Source organism: Drosophila suzukii, chromosome 2L (assembly GCF_043229965.1).
Source record: "Drosophila suzukii chromosome 2L, CBGP_Dsuzu_IsoJpt1.0, whole genome shotgun sequence".
In the NCBI taxonomy this organism is placed as follows: domain Eukaryota; kingdom Metazoa; phylum Arthropoda; class Insecta; order Diptera; family Drosophilidae; genus Drosophila; species Drosophila suzukii.
The window spans coordinates 3,739,791-3,760,401 of record NC_092080.1 but is presented as its reverse complement, the minus strand read 5'-3'; the positions used below and the strand labels follow the sequence as shown (position 1 = coordinate 3,760,401).

The 20,611-nt window shown below is 37.7% G+C and overlaps 1 protein-coding gene across 1 annotated transcript; it reads right to left on the bottom strand.

Annotated features, from left to right (window-relative positions):
• Positions 1-18,619: 18,619 nt before the first annotated feature.
• Positions 18,620-20,527, bottom strand: LOC108010606 (WD repeat-containing protein 82). Its single transcript, XM_017075502.4, has 2 exons — positions 20,163-20,527; positions 18,620-19,555 (listed from the first exon to the last, which is right to left on the bottom strand). Exons 1-2 carry the CDS (start codon positions 20,415-20,417, stop codon positions 18,620-18,622), a joined length of 1,191 nt encoding a protein of 396 aa, XP_016930991.3. The 5' UTR covers positions 20,418-20,527.
• Positions 20,528-20,611: the final 84 nt, after the last annotated feature.

The window sequence follows — 20,611 nt, the reverse complement described above, 5'->3', positions numbered from 1 at the left end:
GAATTTATTTACGCACGGAAAAATTGAGAACAGATCTCAATTCGTCTTCATACTTATTCGAGAAGAAACGTTCTTAATATCAAGACGAAAGTGCTCTTGAGTGGATTTTCTCTTGTATACTATTCTAGTGCTCAAGAGCACTTTCGTCTTGATATTAAGAGTTTTTTGAGACGAAAGTAGTCGGACAATTCGAGAACCCTTCATCTCAACTTTTAAAATTTTTTATAAATATAATAGAAACCAAAAAGTATTATATTTTAATAATATATTTTTTATTGTTTGTTAAATATATATTTTAAACCACATAATACAAATTTTTTTAATTTCTTACATTGGTTATGAATGGTTATAAATTGTTATTAGTACGTAGTACTCCTAGAATAACTTTAAATTTAAGTGCGTATATAGTTTTTGTGTTTTTATTTCAAGAAAGCAATAAGATTTTAAGCATAATCCATTAGTTTTCCTAACCATAGACATAGATACTTCCAAGTTGCAGCTCGTTGACATTTAAAGACCATTTAAAATGTGTTCCCCCAACCTTCGCTCCTCTTTTGCCGCTTACTACATTATGCACTCACAACACTCGGCAGCTCATTCATTTTATTTATTCTGCACTTCAAAGCTGTGTGTTCTTTGCTAAGCCCCACCCCCGGCCACGCCCCCACCGCCCCCACCGCCCCCGCCGCCCACAGCCCCCCAAACGCCCCCTTTTCCACCTGTCCAAACAGAAAACTCCGTTGAGCTGAGGTGAGCGAAAAGAATTTGCATAAAACACAAGGCTGGCAAAAACTCGACACTATTTCATTCCAGCTCCCGATTTCAGCCCCCATTCACGTGTGTGTGTTTGTTTTGACATCAGTTTTTCATTACGATTGTCACGCTCTCAGGACTTTTTGGGGAAAAGCGCAAGAACCACGTCAGTGTGGGAAAAAATTACAAAATCCCTTTCACAAATACATTTTAGTCCCCTCTAATTAAATATGAATGTGGTGGCTATTTGGCGGCATTAATGTTTAATAAGCAGGGGAAATCTTAATGGTCTTGCTTTAGCTTTACCTAACCCATTCTTGAGTTTTCTTTAGATAAAGGTTATAATAGAGTCGTACGATGATTTAAATTTGAGTATTTATTTTGTGCAACCAAAATCTTTTAAGTTTTCAACAAATAATAAATATTTTTAAAACATATTCCCAAGGCACTCAAAAAGTACGACATCTAATCTGCCAATTACCATCTTTAAAATCACTGTTAATAACTTAATAATTAATGGGGAATTGGGAGTATTATTTCTCTACCATAAAAAACGTGTAAAAAATGTGGTATAAATATAAGCTTTGCTTAAAAATGTATTCAATTTTCATAGATTTTTAATTTTTTAATATTAAACGGGGAATTAGGAGTACAATTGTTCTACTTTTTTAGAAACCGTTTTTAACATATATACAATTTGTTTAACATTTTTTCAACTTATATGCATTTTTAATATTTTAATAAATAGTAGAATAGGAGTAAATTTGTTTAACTTTTCTAGAAAACTTGTAAAAATAGGTTGGTTTAAATATAAAATTGGCTTAATATATTTTTAAACTTCGATATATATTTTTATATAATATTTTAAGAAGTAGTAAAACATTATGATTACGAATTTTACTACTATTTAGGAAAACCTTTAAAATAATATTTGTTTATATATAACTATTACTACATGTTTTACTCAATTCCTATAGGTTTTTATAAACCTTTTACATTAAGCAAAATATCCTTACTCATAATTTCCGTGTCATTTACTCCAACTGCATAATGCCGTCTCAAATAGCAACCACGGGAAGAAATGGGTTAAGCGGAAATTTAATTTAATTTCACTTTGCCGCACCCCCAGGCCTGTTTGGGGGCGTGGGTCCTTCGGTGCAGTGGGCCTTCTGCGGGTTTTCCATCGGCGGCACTGGGCAACTATTTTCCGATTTACCACAAGAGTCGTTCTGCCAGCGGCGGCTGCTTTTCGGCTACATTTCTAGTTCATTTCCGGCTAAAAATGAGCTGCTGCCCTGGGTAACTGGGTGTACATGGGTATCTGGATATCTGGGTATGTGGGTATCCGTAACGTAACGACGATTCACATGTGGCTCACATTACACCATCGATGGCAGGTTTGCAGGGTCCTGCCATTTAGCACGCCTTTGTGCATAATTTTCCAATTACTATCAATAAATTGGCCCATTTCGGACGAGGAAGACCCTAAAATTTAATTGAGAAATTATTACACCGCAATGGATTCGTTTAGTTGCTCCATCTGGCCTTTAATTACCGTTTAGCATTTGCATTTCGGGCAATTTTTAGCAACTGGAGTTGCAGTTGCAGCTGCTCGAACATCGAATCGAACTGCAAATCTCAATGCTGCAATTCGTGCTCGGCAAGCAAACATTGCATAAATTGCTTGGCAATGGCCACTAAAATGCCACATGGAATTGCAGCACGACTTTTGGCCATCGCTTTTCCATCCCAGTCCCAGTTTTTCCCAGCCCATCCTGCTCCTCCTATGGTTTTCCCAGCTTGGCCATAAGCCAGAGCCAAGAGTATGGCAATTTGTAGCTGGGAAAGTTTCGCCTTCTTGTGCCAGTCGGTTGATTTTGCGGGAAATGCGATGGAGATCTGTGGAGAACGGGTGCGAGTGTCGCAGATAAAGATACAATATTCAGATATTATTGGCGACGAATAAGTTTGAATTGGGCCCTAATCGAAAAAGATAGCTAGTCAATCTGTAACTAAAGATGATGGCTGCTTGTGCTTTAATAGATAATAGTTATATTTTGGGTAACGTCTTGATAAAAAGGTTATAACCCAAAAAGGTTTTAACCGTTTGTTTATTTATTAGTTAGCTATTAGCAATCATCGTTCCTAGCGCCATTATCATTGTACTCATAATTTGTAATTCTGTATAGTGGCACTTATATATACATTCATTGACATTCCTCTATCTTACGAACGATCCATTCCAATTGCTTATTCCAAGTGTCTTCATTATTTTTAACAATAACGTTCACCTTCTCTATCTGGAGAAAAGCTCTGCTTATGGCCAGGGTCTTCAGTTTTCATTATTTTGTATCAAGACTGGGATGGAACTTAGCTAGTGTCTCCAGTTTTCCAAGGGCAAAGGGTCCTTTCCGCTCAGTTCGGTGAAAAAGTCGACAGGTACGTGCCGCATTATGAATGAGTCTTTTTTAACGGCGATAACAATATTTGGTAACACCTAGGTATTAAAAGGTATTCCTCTTAATATTATAAAAAAAAATTTTACCAAGATAAGTTATTTGTAAAATGCGTTTCAAAAATCTTGCGTATTTCCATGCAAGGATAGGTTTTTCTCCACTTACTTTTTTACTTTCACTGCCACCAGCGAAATGATTTGACTTTTCCATGCATTTCTATGAGCCCTGCTGCCTGACATGAATACGTATGCAGCCCCAGCACAACCTTGATGGCCACAATCGTCAGGGAAATCAGAGTTTTCCCCGTTTTCCTTCCTCCGCCATATGCGTGGGCATTTTTGTCTTGAATCAGGCGACTGTGCAGTGAATTCGCAATGAGCCTGGGAAACACCTGTTGCGCCCACTCGCCCACTAATTGCCCCCGAAAACTAGGCAACACAAATTGTTTTGCACAATGCGAAAAGTCAATAGGAAAAGCGAAATAGAAATGGGAAAGTAAAGGAAAGCCCGCACACAGACACAACTTGAAACTTAAACACAAGGAGCGTGAAAGCAATTTGAGGAGCAAATTTGCAGGCACCTCTCGCTGTCTCCCAACTTTTCAGTTTTCCCGAGGGAAAAGTTTTCCGCTCGCCTTTTGTCCTGTCTGTCTGAGTGTCTGAGTGTCCTTCCTTACCATTTTTTTGCACTTTCCGTTTGAGGCACTACAATCGCATTTGCCAACTTCATTTATTGTTTTGTTAAGCTGCTAACTTTAGTTTATTGCCACCCAACAAAGTTGCCCCTCGGCAAACTCCGCATATAATTTGTCATATTTTTTAATGACTTTTCAAGTGAGCTTTCCTGTGCGGAGCTGTAATCGCAAATGAAAACCGAGTCAACAGCCAACATGGCCAACATGAATTGTCATTTTTGTGTTGGCTAATCTGTTGTCTGTTTTCCCCTGTTTTAGTTGGGGTTTTTCGTCCCTTTTTCGGTCGCACGTGTCGTATACGTAATTTGCGGTTACCTGATCTGGTTTATTCTAGCTGGATTTTCAGCCAACCTCATTCCGCCCCTGGGACTTTTTGTAATTTATTTCATACCGACTTGCCATTTATTATGCAAATGGCCGCTGGAGTGTGGCCAGCATAGAGTTCTGGGCCATAAACGCAGACAAACACCGAATCTGGCCCACAAATCATTTTCATTATGCAGTCAAACACAAGGCCCCCAATTGCAGAACCAACAATTTTAGCGAGCAAACCACCGCAAGTGCGCAAAAATAATTGAAATTATGAATTGTATCGAATGGAAATAAACATTTTTCACTTTTAATAAACGCGATTTTAGGTCTATTGATTTTCACCTAGTCAAACAGAAATTATTACAAATTAAACGGGGCCAATCGAAATGGACACATAAATGAATTCATAATATAAATGCACATTCTATCAATAAATGGCATGGAAATTGCGTAATTAAATTAAATATTGTGTGGGAATTAGCGCAGCTGGAAATCAAAAGTATGGAGAACGTAGGTTCAGTTAAATATTTATGCTTAAACACTTCGAACATATCAAATTGTTGATTTGCCACTGATTGAAAAGCTTTCATTTGCGTTTAGCATTATGAATAATGAAGCTTTATGACTTTAGGCAACTAATGTTCAATCAAATTAGTAATACATATTTTTGTTTTAGTTAAATAACTTAAGGCAAATCAGGTTATTGATTTAATTAAATTTGACGTCTAGCAAATCAAAATAAACGTTTATGTATGATAAATAAATGTGTATGTTTAATAAATTTGAGCAATTTTAAATTTTTTATCAGTTTAAAGACAAAGCTATAGAAATAAATCATTTAAAAAATTCTAAAAGCTTTTTATCGATTAATACATATATTTTTTAAGGTATCGCATCCAGCCAAGGAAAATTACCATACCAATATTCATACATTTTTAAACATGATTAAAAATTACCATTGTTAGCAAATCAATTTTCACAATTATTGAAATTATTAAAGGCCAATTTCATATATATAAAATATATATATTTTAATTTCCTTTAAAGGCACTGTAAATATGTTAAATGGTAGGCCAAGCCCAAAGTTTTGAGCCCCCCAAACCCTATCTAAATTGAAATCAGCGTGGCCCCATGCTCAACAAGTTATGACTGCAAAAGTTTTTGTGCCCTTCGCCTTCTCTTCTGCATTCCAAATCAGATCCTGGAGGACAGCATCCTCCATATCCTGCCGCATTAATGCAGCGGCGTGTAAACACAGACGGCCAGACAGGCGCTGGTCTCCCTGGCTAAACATTTATTTGTTTATTTACCGCTCGCAGCTCCTCGGCGCACAACTCCAGGCACGTCAGCAATGTCAACGGCAGGAGCAGCCAGGAACCGCGTTTCAGACCGCAAAGCATTTTCCTGCTGGCGCCGCAAGGTATGCCACAAAATGACAACGGAAGAGGAAAACCAAGAAGGACATCTCGTTAAAGCCGGGCTAATGCCTTTCAATATCAGCTGGAAACGTGCAGAGCCTTAAACCGAAGGTGAAATATTGGCATCCCAAAATTCAATCGAAATTTTCAAAAGAATAGAGAGGAAATAATGTTAAAGTGGCAAAATTATAGCTAAAGTTAACTAGTAGTAGTATAGCTTATATATAATTTAAATCTTTATTATACAAATTCAAAAATGCTTTTTGTTTCTGGCTTGTAATTATTCATTCATTAAGTATTCTAAAAAAAAATGGGTGAGGTAGAGAAATTACAACCAGTTTATTTAAGGCAAAGCTAGTTCAAATAACTAATTTAATATTAATCTCCTCTAGCCTGAAAAACTAATTATAAAATGTGGTATACATGAACACCAATTTTTCCAGTGATAATTGAATTTAAAGCACAGAAAAGTTGTTCCTTTTAACTCTCTAGAGTCTGTTGTTTTCCTCTTTTCCTCTTGGAACATTTTTCATCAGATTATAATTATTGATCTTGCAAACATTTTCTTGACAGGCAATTTAACAACCAAATTTTAAACTCCAACTGGCTGAAAACCTTTTCAAATCCTTTCTTTTTTCACTCTTCCAAATATTCCAATATTTTTCATAAGATTATTGATCCTTTAACCCTTTTCTTGACAGGCAATTTTGCAGGCACATTTTAAATTCAAACCAAATTCAATACCTTTTCACACACTTTAGCCCCACTCCGCTGGCACCGCAATTCAATTAAAATTTGCTGGAAAACTCATTAGGCGAGTCAAGCGACCATAAAGTTGTCAACTATTCCCGCAAACCACAAGGCGCACAGAGGCGCACACTACGTATACGTAATAATATTCTGAAATTGCACTCAATTGGTTCGTTATGAGGCCCAAGGTGTCTGACGGAGCCCATTCTGCTGGCATTTCGCCCTCCATTCATCAGACTCCTTCTGCGCCATTTTACTTCCTAACTTCCACTTCCTGCTGCCACTTTCCACCCACTGTAGATGGATATTGTCGCTTGGCAATTTGAAAAACCTGCCGCTAACAAGAAAATCGAACACCTTCTGGCAATTGTAGGCGTGTGTGAGTGTGTGTGGGTGGGTGAATGTGTGTTCTGGCACGTGTGTGCGTGCGAGGACATCAACCCTTGACAACTTTGCCTTGCCAGACAATTTTGTAAAGTTCCCTTTTCTATGCTTCCTTCGTTTTCCATCTCCTCCAAAATCAGTGCACTCAAAAAAAATGTTTTTTAAATTTATAAAATTATTTTGTTTAATATATATCTAGACTATTGCTTTTACAACCTTACTGAATTTGAAAAAATATATAAACTATAAAAAAGACTAAAGCAATTACTTTTAAAAAACTTATATCAACGCCTACAAGTATGCATCAAAATAAACAGCTTCAGCTTGCATAACGAATCATCTGTTTTTTGGATTTAAAATATAATGTTGCATACTTTTAGGCATACTTATAAATCTTTTTACCAAGGCAGGTCCGTTTAAAATAACTTATAATATCGCCTAAAAGTATGCTTTAAAATAAAACGCAGCAGCTTTCATAACAAATCATTGGTCCTTTGGACTTCAAAATAAAGTGTTCCATACTTTTGGACATCTTTTCAAATGATTTCAATTCTTTTTTAATTTTTCCAGACTCGGTTTTTTTGACTGTACAATTTGAACATTTTTGTCGTTTAAACTTATCGGAAGAGTTAGACGAACATGAGGGTGAACTAGCGTGCCGACACACAGACACGCAAGCTGTTTGATAACTATATTAGTAGACGTTAGTGCGTCATGGGTATGAGATTCTCGCTTATCGACAAGCTCACACATTGAGTTTCCAGCGCTCTTTATTTTGACTCGTTTTTTATTTTTCCCGATAATTACTAAACGTTTTTATTGCGGCGACAACTTGATAAAAAGGCAGACAGACCCGACCAGAATATTAGACCTCCTTTGAGAATTTATGCTAATGGTTTCCCTCTCGCCTTTTGGTTAACCTTCTTATTTTTGGGCCAGAAATGTATTCTTTCTCTTCTCTGTTTCGAGCCCTTCGAATATGCACGATAATAATTTTATAGTGTTAAATGGGACACAACAACATTGTCCCAAAATGAATAGCCCCAAAGAACCCTTTCTGAGTCGTTACAGGACATTAACTTTTGTGCCAACACGGACGCAATTTGGTGCCGACAAAACGCTAAGCATATTTTCTTATCACACACTCCCACACTTGGAAAAACATATTTCATAGGAGAACCCCAGTCCACATAAATCATCCGAAATGCTAATTAACTGCTCAGGTCTCCTGGGAAACGGACTCCACTGCGGATTAAGATATCTTCCGCGCTTTTCTCATAAGCAAAATACTGGAAATTTCACCCACAGCCAGGGGGAAATTCGAGCTCGAATTTCTTTCACAGGAAATCCCCCGGCTTGTTGTTACTGTTCGGAAAATGATTTGCACTTTGTTGGCCAATTGTTTTGTCGGCTGGCGTCCTCTTTGACTTGTCGATGTAATTTAATTTGACAGCTCAAAACTCGCAATTTGCATTGGAATTGCCAGCGGCCAATTGGCGGGAGCAGCGCCAAAGTTGAAAGTAAATCCGTAAAATCGTTTTAACGTACAAATAATGAAAATGACATCAGCAGAGGAAACTCGAGGGTTGGCCGGAAAAAATGGTAAGTTAAGTGCAAAAATTGCCCGGCCCGTGCGTGACTGAAAATTATTGAAAAATATAAAGAAAGGGCAGTTGCTATAGAGACAGTGGAAATATTACATAGGAAATATTTAAAGGATATTTTAGAAATGATTTAAGAAATAAACAAAATTATTGGTGATTCTGAAATAATTGAGATTTGGAAAACAACTAAGGAGGCGCCTAAAAGTATGCACCAAAACAAATCAACAGGACTTTCATTTTGAAAATAAATTGATGCATACTTTTAGACACCTTTTAAAGTTATTTAAAAAGCCTGGTAATTAAACAATGAATTTTTTATATCCTAATTATATATACATTGATATTTTATCTATATTTTTTCTATACCCAAAATATCTACCCCACTGTGCAGCCAATCGACATTAGAGCCAGCTGTTCTCCGTGGCTCACCATTGACCCTTTCAAGTTTCGAGTTTGCTGGCGCGGCTCATTAAGAAGCCATCAGGCATCCGGTGGCGAGTCCTTGCCGAGCAACAGTCGCTCTCCTGATCCTTCGAAGACCCCTGCCCCCATACCCCTCCCGAAAAACCCCACTGTGCATGTAATAGGAGTCCATGAAATGGCACAGGGCTCCAATGAGTGAAGTGCTGGCAAGAGCAGAACTGAACCGGCGAACTGACGATGGTCATGTGTTTTATGCAAATTCAATTGTTTCCTGTTGCATTGCAAATTGTTTGCCACTGGCAATCGGAATTGATGCCGATGCCGATGGTTCTCCCCCCGCTGACAGTGGATATGCATTTGTATGGTGGTTCGACAGTGAGTTGGTGGTTGAGTGGTACGGTGGTGGGGCAGTGGTTGCATGAAGGTTTGAGTGCAACATGCCGTGTGCCCGAAGCTGCCACTCAAGAGATGCGCCTGCATTAATGAAGTCGCCATCAATGGCGAAAGACAGCTTCGCTTCAGGGGAATTCAGGAGTAGAGATCATGGAGTCAGGAAAAAAACATTTTGGAATTTTTCGGAATGTTTTTTGCGGCCCAGTTACAAAAACCGCTAAGATTTCATATGTGAAGGATAATATTACTAAGGTTCTACTTAAGTTATTCGAACTGTTTAGAAATCACTAATTAAAGTGTCTAAAAGTATGCAGTAAAATATGGAAATGAATCCATGGTAGTTTCGGACTATAAATAAATTGTTGCTCACTTTTGAGCAGTTTTATAAGAGATTTAAAAACTCTGGCACATATAAACAGATGTCTTAAAGTCTGCAGCGAAAAAAGGAAATAAGCCCACAGATATTTCCGATTTAACATACATTATTGCAAAGAGATTTAAGAACTCCGGCACATATAAGAAAACGTATAAAAGGAAATAAACCCACTAAAATTAGCGATTGAACATAAATTTTTGCATACTTTCAAGCAGTTTTATAAGAGATTTTTAAACTCTGTCCCATATAAAAATATATCAAAAAGTGTGCAGTGAAAAAAGGAAATAAACCCACTGATATTTCCGATTTAACATAAATTTTTGCATACTTTCAAGCTGTTTTATAAGAGATTTTATAACGCTGGCACAGTAGCTTGCCAAATTTTATAGCACACGTCTCTTTTTGTATCTATGCCAACGATAACCCATCTATTTATCCCAATCTAAGTGCAACACACGTTTCCGCTACAGGATTAAATCATAAAGTTTTTATTTGACGCACCCACCCACTAGTTTACCCTCCGCAAAATCTGTGTGCCAACAGCAGTGGCGCACGACAAACAGAAACCGAGCAAACAAATTAAGCGGCAATGACATGCAAGTTTAGACGCTCCCACAAAACACACACATAACAACACAGCACCCACACACTCTCGTATTCAGGACACCAAACACACACACACACCCATAACTCTGATGCCGCAATTTATAAATGCCATAAGCCCCCGCTTTTCAGCCCACTGGCGACTCCTTCCACTTGCGTGTGCTTGACAATTTGCATACAGATGTGTACACAAAATAATACCTGCCAATAAAAATAATTGACAACTGACAGTAAAAATAAACAAAGCCAACCACGCACTCACCGTTGTGCGTTCCAAGGCAAACATTAAATAAAATATGTGTATTCAGCAGGGGGATGCACAAAAAGCCTGGGAAAACTTTAAGCAGCTGTCGGATTGATAGGGGAAGTATTTTCCAGAGTTTGGGTGCCTGAGAAGGGGTCTCATGTGGCTTAGGCCTAATAAAGTAGGCATCGTCACCTGGATTGTGGAATACAAAACGTGATTTTCATTTTAAATAGATTAAATTGAAGTTTTCCGGGGAAATGAGAGTGGGATTTTATAATGGTTCGGTTTTCTATTTATTTATCAACATTTAAATCATTTTTAACTTACAACTAGCGAAAATCATTTTAAAAAGTAGAAAAATTGTGTTCATATTTCCTTTTATTTTTATGATTTCCAGCCAAGCTCATATAATTTTAAATATTTTAAATTAAAAACTTAATTATACAAACCATACTTATACTATACTTCTTGATATTTCATTTAAAATTTTCATTTTTCATCACATCAAAAGAGTATTTTAATTAAAGAAATCGCTCTCCAGCCAATCTAATTGAATATCGCATGTGAGGTAAGGCTAGCCGGGCTTTTAATACTTTTTACCTTCTTGTGTCGGGGTACCACGCCCATTTTCCGCCCCAAAAACCCTCAACACCCCTTTTCACTATATAATCCACACCTTCCTCCCACAGAGTATCTGGAAATTATGCCTGCCTTTGCCTTTTGTGCACAGGACCAAGCGCACTTCATTTGCCGCGCACAACAAACAAACCACGCATGCATACACTGCGAAAAAAGAAAAATATTTAGTAAACTAAATAAAAAAACTTTAAATAATATTTTAAAAATATTATTTGAAATAATGAAATTAAAATTCGGTATTGCAAGTTACACTTAAATAGTAAAAATATAGTCTAATATTTTTTCTTAAATATTTTTTTCTTAAAATGAAAATCTTTTCTTTCAGTGGACCCACTACCCACATTATCCCCCCTTCCGACCACGCCCCCAGCTGCCTTAGCTCACTTCACTAGCCATTTCTGGTCCGCAGAAAGCTGCGAGCATTAAAGTTAACAAATAAGGCTTAAAAACTGGTTGCGTGTGCGCCTGTCACGCCTCCGCAGCGCCACGCCCACTTAAGCCCCCATTTATTGTATATCTGTGCTCCATGGATTCTTTTAATTAGTTTACGCAGGCCTTTATTAAAATATTTTAAATTGCTGCATAGCTACACAATACCATTAAAGAACAAACGATAGTCGGTAATTAATTGAATTAAGTCGAATCCCCTGTTCCGTTTTTTATTTTGGTTTCTAACCAAAATTAATGACATTTTCAGGGCGTAATTAATTAGAACTGGGGTAGATGGATGTGGCAGCGACCAAAAACTGACACTGTGTCAGGCTGTCTGGTAATTGACAAGCCATTATTGTAATTAAAATAACTCATACGCAGCGTTGTCCCAGTCGCAAACTGAAAACGACCGAAATGGGCGCGTTTGTAGCGCATAAATCATGATGTCCTCGTGGGCGTCACTTGTAGCTTTGAATTTATTTATGTAAAACAAACCGAAAGCTTCGCTTGCCACTCGTTTTGATTTCCGCGGTCAAAATAATTGTCGCTTAGGTAATAAAATTTGATTTATTCTGTAACATCCAACCAGTCTGTTTTTAATGGCGGACAGGGAGCACTGTCAAACAATAAAATTTTAGGAAATATCAAATCCTAAATGAACAACAAATGTTCTCTCTCTGGTGGGCCATAAAAAAAGGTGGTACATATAAGGGAAATTAAATAAAAATCTAGCAAAGTGTTAGAAAGGGCATTCTTATGAGCTCTTAATTGGTAAAAAAGATAAACTTGATTTATAATTTGGCAAAGATTTATGTACACGGTGATAGAATTGTTAATATTTTATAGGGTAAGGGTATATTGTATTCGGGGAAAAGTATGTAACAGGTAGAAGGAAGTGTTTCCGACCTTATAAGGTATATATATTCATAATCAGGACCGCTATCTGTCCGTCCGTATGAAAGCTCAGATCTCGGATTATAATTAAGTTGGTTCAGTCTACTTAATGTGAAGGGAGTAACATTTACGTAAGAAATTCAAAATTAAAAAAAATTAAAATATGTTATTCAATATTGTTTTATTATCCCTAAAGAAAACTATATTTTTTTCAAAATGACCGTCTGTCTGTCCGTATGAACGTTAAGATCTTGGAAACTATAAAGCGCGCTCTATCGTTATCGAAAAATGGTCTAAATCTGACCATCCGTTAAAAAGATAATGACGCTAGGTGGCGCTTTGCTGCTTTCAATTATTTGAGGAAGTACTTTTTAGACGTTTTTAAGGTATAATAAAAAATATATATTTAAAAAATTATAAAATAATAAAAACTATTAAACAATTATTTAAGTTACCTCAGAAAGAAGGTGATACGCCCCTTCAGTCCAAATAATTGATGGCTTTAATTGTGGTGGCCCACCGCGTAATGGCCAGAACATCGTCAATATCAATAGCTGTCCGGTGTGATAAATGCACTAAGAGCGGCAAAAACCGCAGCGAGCGGAATTCAATTAAAAAATACTTTCTGGCATTATTTAATGCGGCAACATTTGTTACCCGTTGCCCACCGAAGCCGGGTAAAATCACTGCATCACCGCGAGGGAAAAAATCGCATTAAAAGCCTGCGAAAAGAAAACAAAGGCAGAAATCCCTTCGCTTTTCCGCATTTCCTTTTTGTTTTCTGGCTATGTTATGTTGTTTTGTTACCCAAAGCGCATTTTTCACTTAGCTGGCAGTTTTGCTGGCTCGTCTCTTCGCCGGCGGGCTTTGTTTGCGTCTGTTTTCCGCGCTGGCCAATCACGCATTTGGCCAAAGCCCAGTCCAGTCCCATCCCGGTCCCTTCAAAACTGGCCAAAACCGGCAGATAAGGCCAGAATCGGGACAGAACACAAAGTGCGGCAGCGGCGAGGAAAACACAGGGCCAGGGCAGCCGTAACAACAAAATCGAATGCAATTTATTTTCTAGTTACTGTTAAGCTGATTGCAACTGCGATGGCCAGGCGATACCGATACCAACGCTTCGGGCCTGGTTCTTACACCGAAAAAATATTATATCTTCGAATATGAATATAGGAATATTATATAGGTTTAATAAAAATAATGATAATGAACTGTAGAGTATAAACTAAAAGTCTGTATTCCTAAAAGAAGGCTACATAAAGATATATTGAAATATAATATAAGTAATATCTAAATTAAGATAACAAAAACGATTAAAAATGTTGATGTTAAGACGATTATTTTATATCAAACAGAGATCAAGATATTATTTTTTATATAGGTCAAAAGATTTATTTTTCAACGTCCATTTGCTGCCATTTTCATTTATTAAAGTGAAATAAAAATAATATTATAGGACACCCTTAATTCAAGTATGATTTTTATTTCACTGAATTAAATTATTATTATTTTCTGTGTAAACTCTAGTCCTACAAAATCCTTTGAGCCGTACAGGAGGCCCTCTACTTTCCCAACTTTTTTTTTCACCACCCTGATGCAGCAGTGAACGAAAAAAAAAAGGCAAAAATTTTGGTAGCCGCGAGTTTGGCTGCTAAAGGCCAAAAGCGTCACTTAAAAGCGAATCAACAGAGCACAAATGCCTTTTGGCATTGGAGTTGGTAAGAGAAATTCAGGAACTAGTGGGGACTACTTGGGGTCAAATATTAGTTAAAAAAGGGATTTTCGAAAAAATAAAATCTAAAATATTATTCAACATGTTACGTTCAAATCTTATACTTACCTTACACATCTTAAAAAAATGTATATTATTTCTAAAATTGAAAAAAGTAAACATAAGAGTTTAAATTTACTGTCTTTAAGCTTATGGAAAAGTAGGTCCTGAACTTCCTTCTTTATGTTCAAAAAGATAAGATCAAATAATAGGTAGGTACTCTAATTTTAAAACCTTTTTAACCCTTGTTATTTAAACCTCTTCAAGTAAAACTTTCTTAAAACTAGTTCAATTTACGACATCTCTATTCGTTTCGCCGATCCAGCGTTTCCAGGACGTCGAATGGCCAATTCACAAAGCTGAAAGCAAAAATTCCAATTTAAGCGGCGTGTCAAAATTGCAAATCAAAGTTTAGGGTTCCCGGCTCCGCAACTTTCACCCGAGTGTTTGTATGAAAATTGCTTGATTGAATGCCTGATTGAGTGACTGACAACTGGCTGACAGCGATGGAGGCGGCAAAAGAGACGGGCCAGAATGGACAATTGCCAAATCGTCGCAATTGTCCCCACAATCGGTCCCACACACTCGCCTTCAAAAGGGTGAACCGAATGGTCGGTTAATTTGAGGCAATCACAGGGCAAATTGAACCCACAGCCAACTCAAAAACTGTTGCAGTCTCGTCACTTTTATGCCCCAGATAGGGGCAGTATTATAGTTTCAGAAGGGATCACCCAATGATGCGTATCGAACGAACTGTGTTCTGAGTTTGTCATCGCCTCAGGCAGCAAAATGGGATTTACAATGCTCAGTTTATGTAAATGTATTTTGGAATTGATGGGCAAGACAAACCGAGAGATAAAAGCAAAGGAAACAAATCGGAAAAGATTTTGGGGCTAGGGTTTTGGGCTTATAGAGGAAATAAAAGCCAGAGACGATTTCTTCCTTTAATATATCTAGAAAAAGCAGTTGAAATCAATTAAACATTCTTAAATAAAATAAACAATTTAGATTTGTTAAGTCTTTAAATATTTATAAATATATATTTATTTATTTATTTATTTATAAATATATATTTATTTATTTATTTATTTATTTATAAATATATATTTATTTATTTATAAATATATATTTATTTATTTATAAATATATATTTATTTATTTATAAATATATATTTATTTATTTATAAATATATATTACATTATATTATTATTATATATTTAGTAACAAGTCGTGGAGTTTTTATGAACTATTCATTTAAGATTTAATTTGTTTTTCGTTTTTGAAATTTAAAATAATTTAAATTTGTAAGGGTGTATACAAATGTCTATACAATGTCTTGAAAAATCTATTAAATGAAATGTAAGGTGTATAAAAGTATGCAATGAATAACATGTCGACTTCTATTCTTCTTAAGAGAAATTAAAATATATTGTTGCATACTTTAAGACACCATTTAAATAAATTACAAATAGAATTATTATTAAAAACGTTCGAATGTTTTTTTAAGGAATAGAAAGTGTGATATAAAATATTTGTGGTACTCTAGAGGTTTATGGGTCATGGCACTGGAAGCTACGATATGGGGGTTTTCGGGAGAATCCCCTTCACCATAGGATGTGTTGTTCCTGCCAATGGAAAAGTCCACTTCTGATTCTGAGGGGGAAACAACGAGCATGTAATTGTGTCGCCCGTGACACTCGGCCTAATCCGTAGCCCGCGGCCACTTTTCCTGCTGCCACTTAAAAATCCACTTAATCCCGCCGTCTTATAAAAATAACACAAAAAAAAGAGGAGAAGCAGGAAAGAACAAATCTGGGGGCCTGGAAATGTGGCGCCAACTTTACCCCCTCTGTGACGTATTCAAACTGCAAGTCGATTGTTATTTTTACGCCAACGGCGGAAATAGACATCCTGCCTCGCGTCCTGCGAAGAAAAAAAAAGAAGAAAAGGAAAACTTTAACACAACTTTGGTCGAAAGCGCGGATGGGAAAACAGGGAAATGGCGAACGAAAAGCGGGCAAGTCAATGTCGACTGAAGGAGTAAATTTTGTGCGGCAGTTGGCCAAAGTTTTTCCCCTGACTGGGCATGCTTGTATGGAGGTACATAGGACCTTGCCATTATTGAAAGTGCCCGTTGAGTAATTTAAAAGTTTGCCCCAGGTCTCAACTTGCAGTCACCCCATTGAACCAGCCGAGGTATTGAGGTCAAATTGATTCTTAATAATAACAAGAAATCAGGCTTTAAATCATATGCCTGTGAAAAGAAAAACTTGTTGGTTCCTGTTGGCCGGTGCATGCAAGCCGATTGCCTCTGAAGTACATAAAATCCCTCAATAATTTCAGCTCGCCAAAAGTTTTTCTCGGTTTTGTAGTTCATAAAAAAGGCCAAAATAGTAGGGCAATCCTGGCTTAACAGGTTCTAGAGATGACAGAGTGAGGAAAATAATAAATATACGTAATATCAACATGTAATATGTCAGTCATAAAAAAATACTACAAAAATATATTTGTAATCATTTTTAAGATGTCCAAAAGTATGCAAGGAAAAAAGCTAGAAATAAAGTATTGCATACTTTTTGACACCGTTGATGAATGATTTTATAATAGTTTTGGTAGAATTTTTGTTATAATTTTTAAAGATTCCCAAAAGTATGCAGTGAAAAATGTTTATAATATATGGTTGCATACTTTTTGACACCTTCATTAGTGATTTGGTTTCCCTAATAAAGAATACGAATAATAATATTGCTATTTATTTAATATAAAGCAGGGTCACGCCCGAACCCTAGTTCCCCACCTCTAGGACTCGTTTTTCCAATTCGATTGCCCCAAAACAAGATTAGTGTTTGGGGCCAACGAAATCCACTTTTATTACCAAACGCATTAAATATTCTTGCGTCAATGGACAAAAGCCCGTCGTGGGAAAAGGAATTTGTGGTGCGTGGATATAGGAAAACGGGAATCTGGAGGATAGAGGATGGAGTTTAGGGAAAAGGACGCGACTATGTGTCCGGGGCCATTTGGGATTTGTTTTACAATTTAGTCACGCGCTTGGCTCGTTTCTTTTTACAATTCGTGCCCACCTTTTTAATTAATTTCTCCTTTCGTCGCTTTGGCGAGATGAGAAAGCCATTTAAGCGCTTCAAAGGATGCTCGTTAGGGATCTCTGGCGCACTAATGGCAATGTCCATGCAAATCAAAATGGCGACACGGCGACTTCCGTTTCCGCTTTGCACGCTCTCCCAGGCATTCCAAACTTAATCCTTTTCCCCCGCACATTTGTCGCATGCGTTAATTTATGTTTGCCTAGTTTCAGTTCTCAGCTCCTCAGTTTCTGTTTGCAACTTTTGTACTTAATTAGCATAATGAGAGGTTCTCGGCTGCCATCGTTATTGTTCCTGCCTGCTGTTTGCCCTGCTGCAACACCAAAAACTCCTTCAGCAGGAGTGTATTTAGTCAGTTTGTTGACTTTTCGAGTGTCTGGCAGTTGCACACTTACGGGCCAACTTTGATCAAACATTGAAGATTTCAGCAGTTAAATTGTAGTTAAAATATTGCAGTGGCAGCATGAAATGGTTAATGCTGGAAAAAGTAATTAAAATGCGAAATGTTGCGATAGCAAGCAGAAAATGTGGTTAAATTAATAAAGACACGAGAATTTTAAAATGAAGAGATTTAAAGAAACATTGACGTTATATTTTGCTTTTTTTAGCTACTTAAGAGGCCTATCAGAACCACAAAATAAAAACACATATATCATTGATTATTAAAACAATTAATTAACAAATATTTGTGTGTATATCTAAACTTAATTTTATAGAATGAATAGCATTTTAAAATTTCATGTTGCTTTAAGAACTGTCCTATGTTGCCCTACTTTTCTCTTTACTTAACTGAATTGACCCCAGATATGTTATTTCTTTCTTAAATAATTATTGGGTCAAGTAAAGAACACACTCTGCTTAGATTTTATGCAGTTCCATGATGAGAAGCATTCAAAACTTGCTACGCCGACGAAAAGTTATACAGACGAAAAGCACACATCCACATATTCAATTGGAGTTACAACTTGTGAAAGTTCAACGTCAATTTGTGTGTTCTTTTTGGGGGCTTTTCGCTCAAAGATTTCATAAATATTAAAAGAGGAATTTCTTTTTATGGCCACAGAAACTAAATGAAACGCTTGTCAGAGTGCTTCAAAGGCACATACATATATATGTCCGTACACCCCGAAAAGTTGGACAAAAGTTTGCAGACCACAAACTCCTTTTTCTGGGAGTCGAAAGCAGCCAGCTGTGCAATTTGCTGGCAAAACTCAACAATTTGTGTGTCTCAAAAGCATAAGGAGTGTCCAGAAAGTTAGGTGGTCTCCAGCTGGGAGTTGGTCTAAGAACTTTCGGTTGATAACCCAGTTGATTGATAGCCCCTTGCCTTTATTTTAGCTAAGAATCTAAGGATCTCTACGAATCTCAGTCCTCGGTTATTTCGCCTTCTTCCAAGGTGTCCTTTTTATCTGGTGGTTTGGTGAGGTCTACTATGGGAACTTGGGAGCGTGACCGTTTTCTATATAATCTGGACCTTATCAGTGACATATCCACCAAGGGTTGCTGCATGGCAATGGGTGACTTGGAAGGCTCCTCCTCCTTCTCAACATCCTCCTCATCCTTAAAGGAAACCGTTTCTCCGGGCGGCAGGCGTTCCACCCAATCGTAAACACCATTGGCCATAGGCATCCAGAAGGCGAGCAGTAAATCGCTGCTCACAAACATGGTAGCTTGAGGATTGAACCGCAGACATCGCACTGGACCCACATTGTTTCCTTTAAGGACGGCCACAGGATATCCATCGTCAGCCCGCCAAATGTGAATCCTACCCTCATCCGCTCCAGAAAGTATAAACTGCGAGTCCGGCGTATAGGTGGCATCCAGTGGCTGTCTCAACTGATTCGAATACCCTGTAAAGGACTGCTGGAATGTGCCATCGAAGGCCGAGACACTGAAGCACCAGGAGTGATCGGTGCTCAGTAGCATAGTCTTTCCATTCGGAGCAAACTGCAGCTGTGTCCACTTGGCCTTGTCGTTCACCTGGTAGACGAACTTCAAGCAAGGCTGCTCGCCCAGCATCCGCACATCATGGATCTCAATGCGTTCCGTATCCGTACTGGTGGCCAGGACTAAGCCAGCAGGATCGAAGGCGCACAACGGTCCTTGCAGCTTCTTCATGTGATGAACATGGGTGGAGGATCGGAAGTCCCACACATAAACATGATCATCCCGTCCCACGCTGACGAAGACGTTCTCGTTTCCTGGCTGGGAGGCCAATCGGTGGACACTTTTCGAATGACCACTGAAAACTCGGACGCAGTGGCGGGTTTCGAGGTCCAGACAACGGATGGCATAGTCATACTGTCGGAGAAAAATTGGAATAATTATATAACTAAAAGATATACAATGGAAGACTTCCGACTTGTTATACAATGCTTCATTTGATGACAATTAAAAATGCTCTCTTATATTTACCAATATTCTTTTGTTCATGTACTAAAATCATATTTTCCGAATCGCATCCGGTTATATATATTCGAAGAGGCCAGAAAACTTATAAATTATATAAGTTATCATATAATGCCTTTTGCAGGGAATGCACATTTATAAAAGATATAGGTAATCATACAATGAATAGGAATCACATTTCACATTTCGCTTAGAACCTCTTTCATGGACAGATATATTTGTGTTAACCATTTTTATAATACACTATATACTAGTTTTTCATGTAAATTATCATCATCTTGCAGTACTTTTATACGTCGTAATTAAATCCGCAGTCATATATATTAAAACATTAAATTCATCTCTTTCTGCGAAGCTTAGCATTATATTTTTGGAATTTCTCAAGATGAAACCGTAAGGTCTGTGAACCCTTTTCCCTCAAACCACGTAACCATGTCCTTTGTGCCTTTGGCTTTGTGTATGTTAGCCCCCCACCGAGCTCTCCTTTGAGTCCTCTTACCTTTGAGGTGGAGTGCAGGGCGCGAGTGTCCTGCTGGGCGAAGCAGGCCACCTCGGGAAGGTAGTGGTGCATGTGCACCTGGCAGAGCTCCGTCTGCCGAGTGCTGCTGAAGACCGAGAGGGCCGAGTGGTCGCAGGACAGCAGGCGTCGTCCGTCCGGGGAGAAGTCCAGCGAGAGCTTGTGCTCGTCCGTCTCCTGGAACACCTTGGCCACCCGGAACTGCCGCATGGCATCGTCGTTCAACCTTATAGACATTTCGATTAAATCTGGGCTGTATTACGAAATTGTTTCCCAATACAATGTGACATTTCAGGCAAAGGCAACTGGAAAACTTATGTTGTTATGCCCATTTTAAGACCCGCATAAGACAGCAGTGTGTTTTGATTTCAGCAGCGGTTTTACTTTAAAATATCTAAAACAAGAGAGAACGCAATAGACGAGTGCCAAAA

Bases quoted from the DNA above. Each gene is read 5' to 3' on its own strand.
- LOC108010606 (XM_017075502.4), bottom strand. From the start codon at position 20,417: ATGTCTATAAGGTTGAACGACGATGCCATGCGGCAGTTCCGGGTGGCC. The intron at 19,556-20,162 runs GTAAGAGGACTC...TTTCTCCGACAG, and splicing joins CCCTGCACTCCACCTCAAAG to TATGACTATGCCATCCGTTG.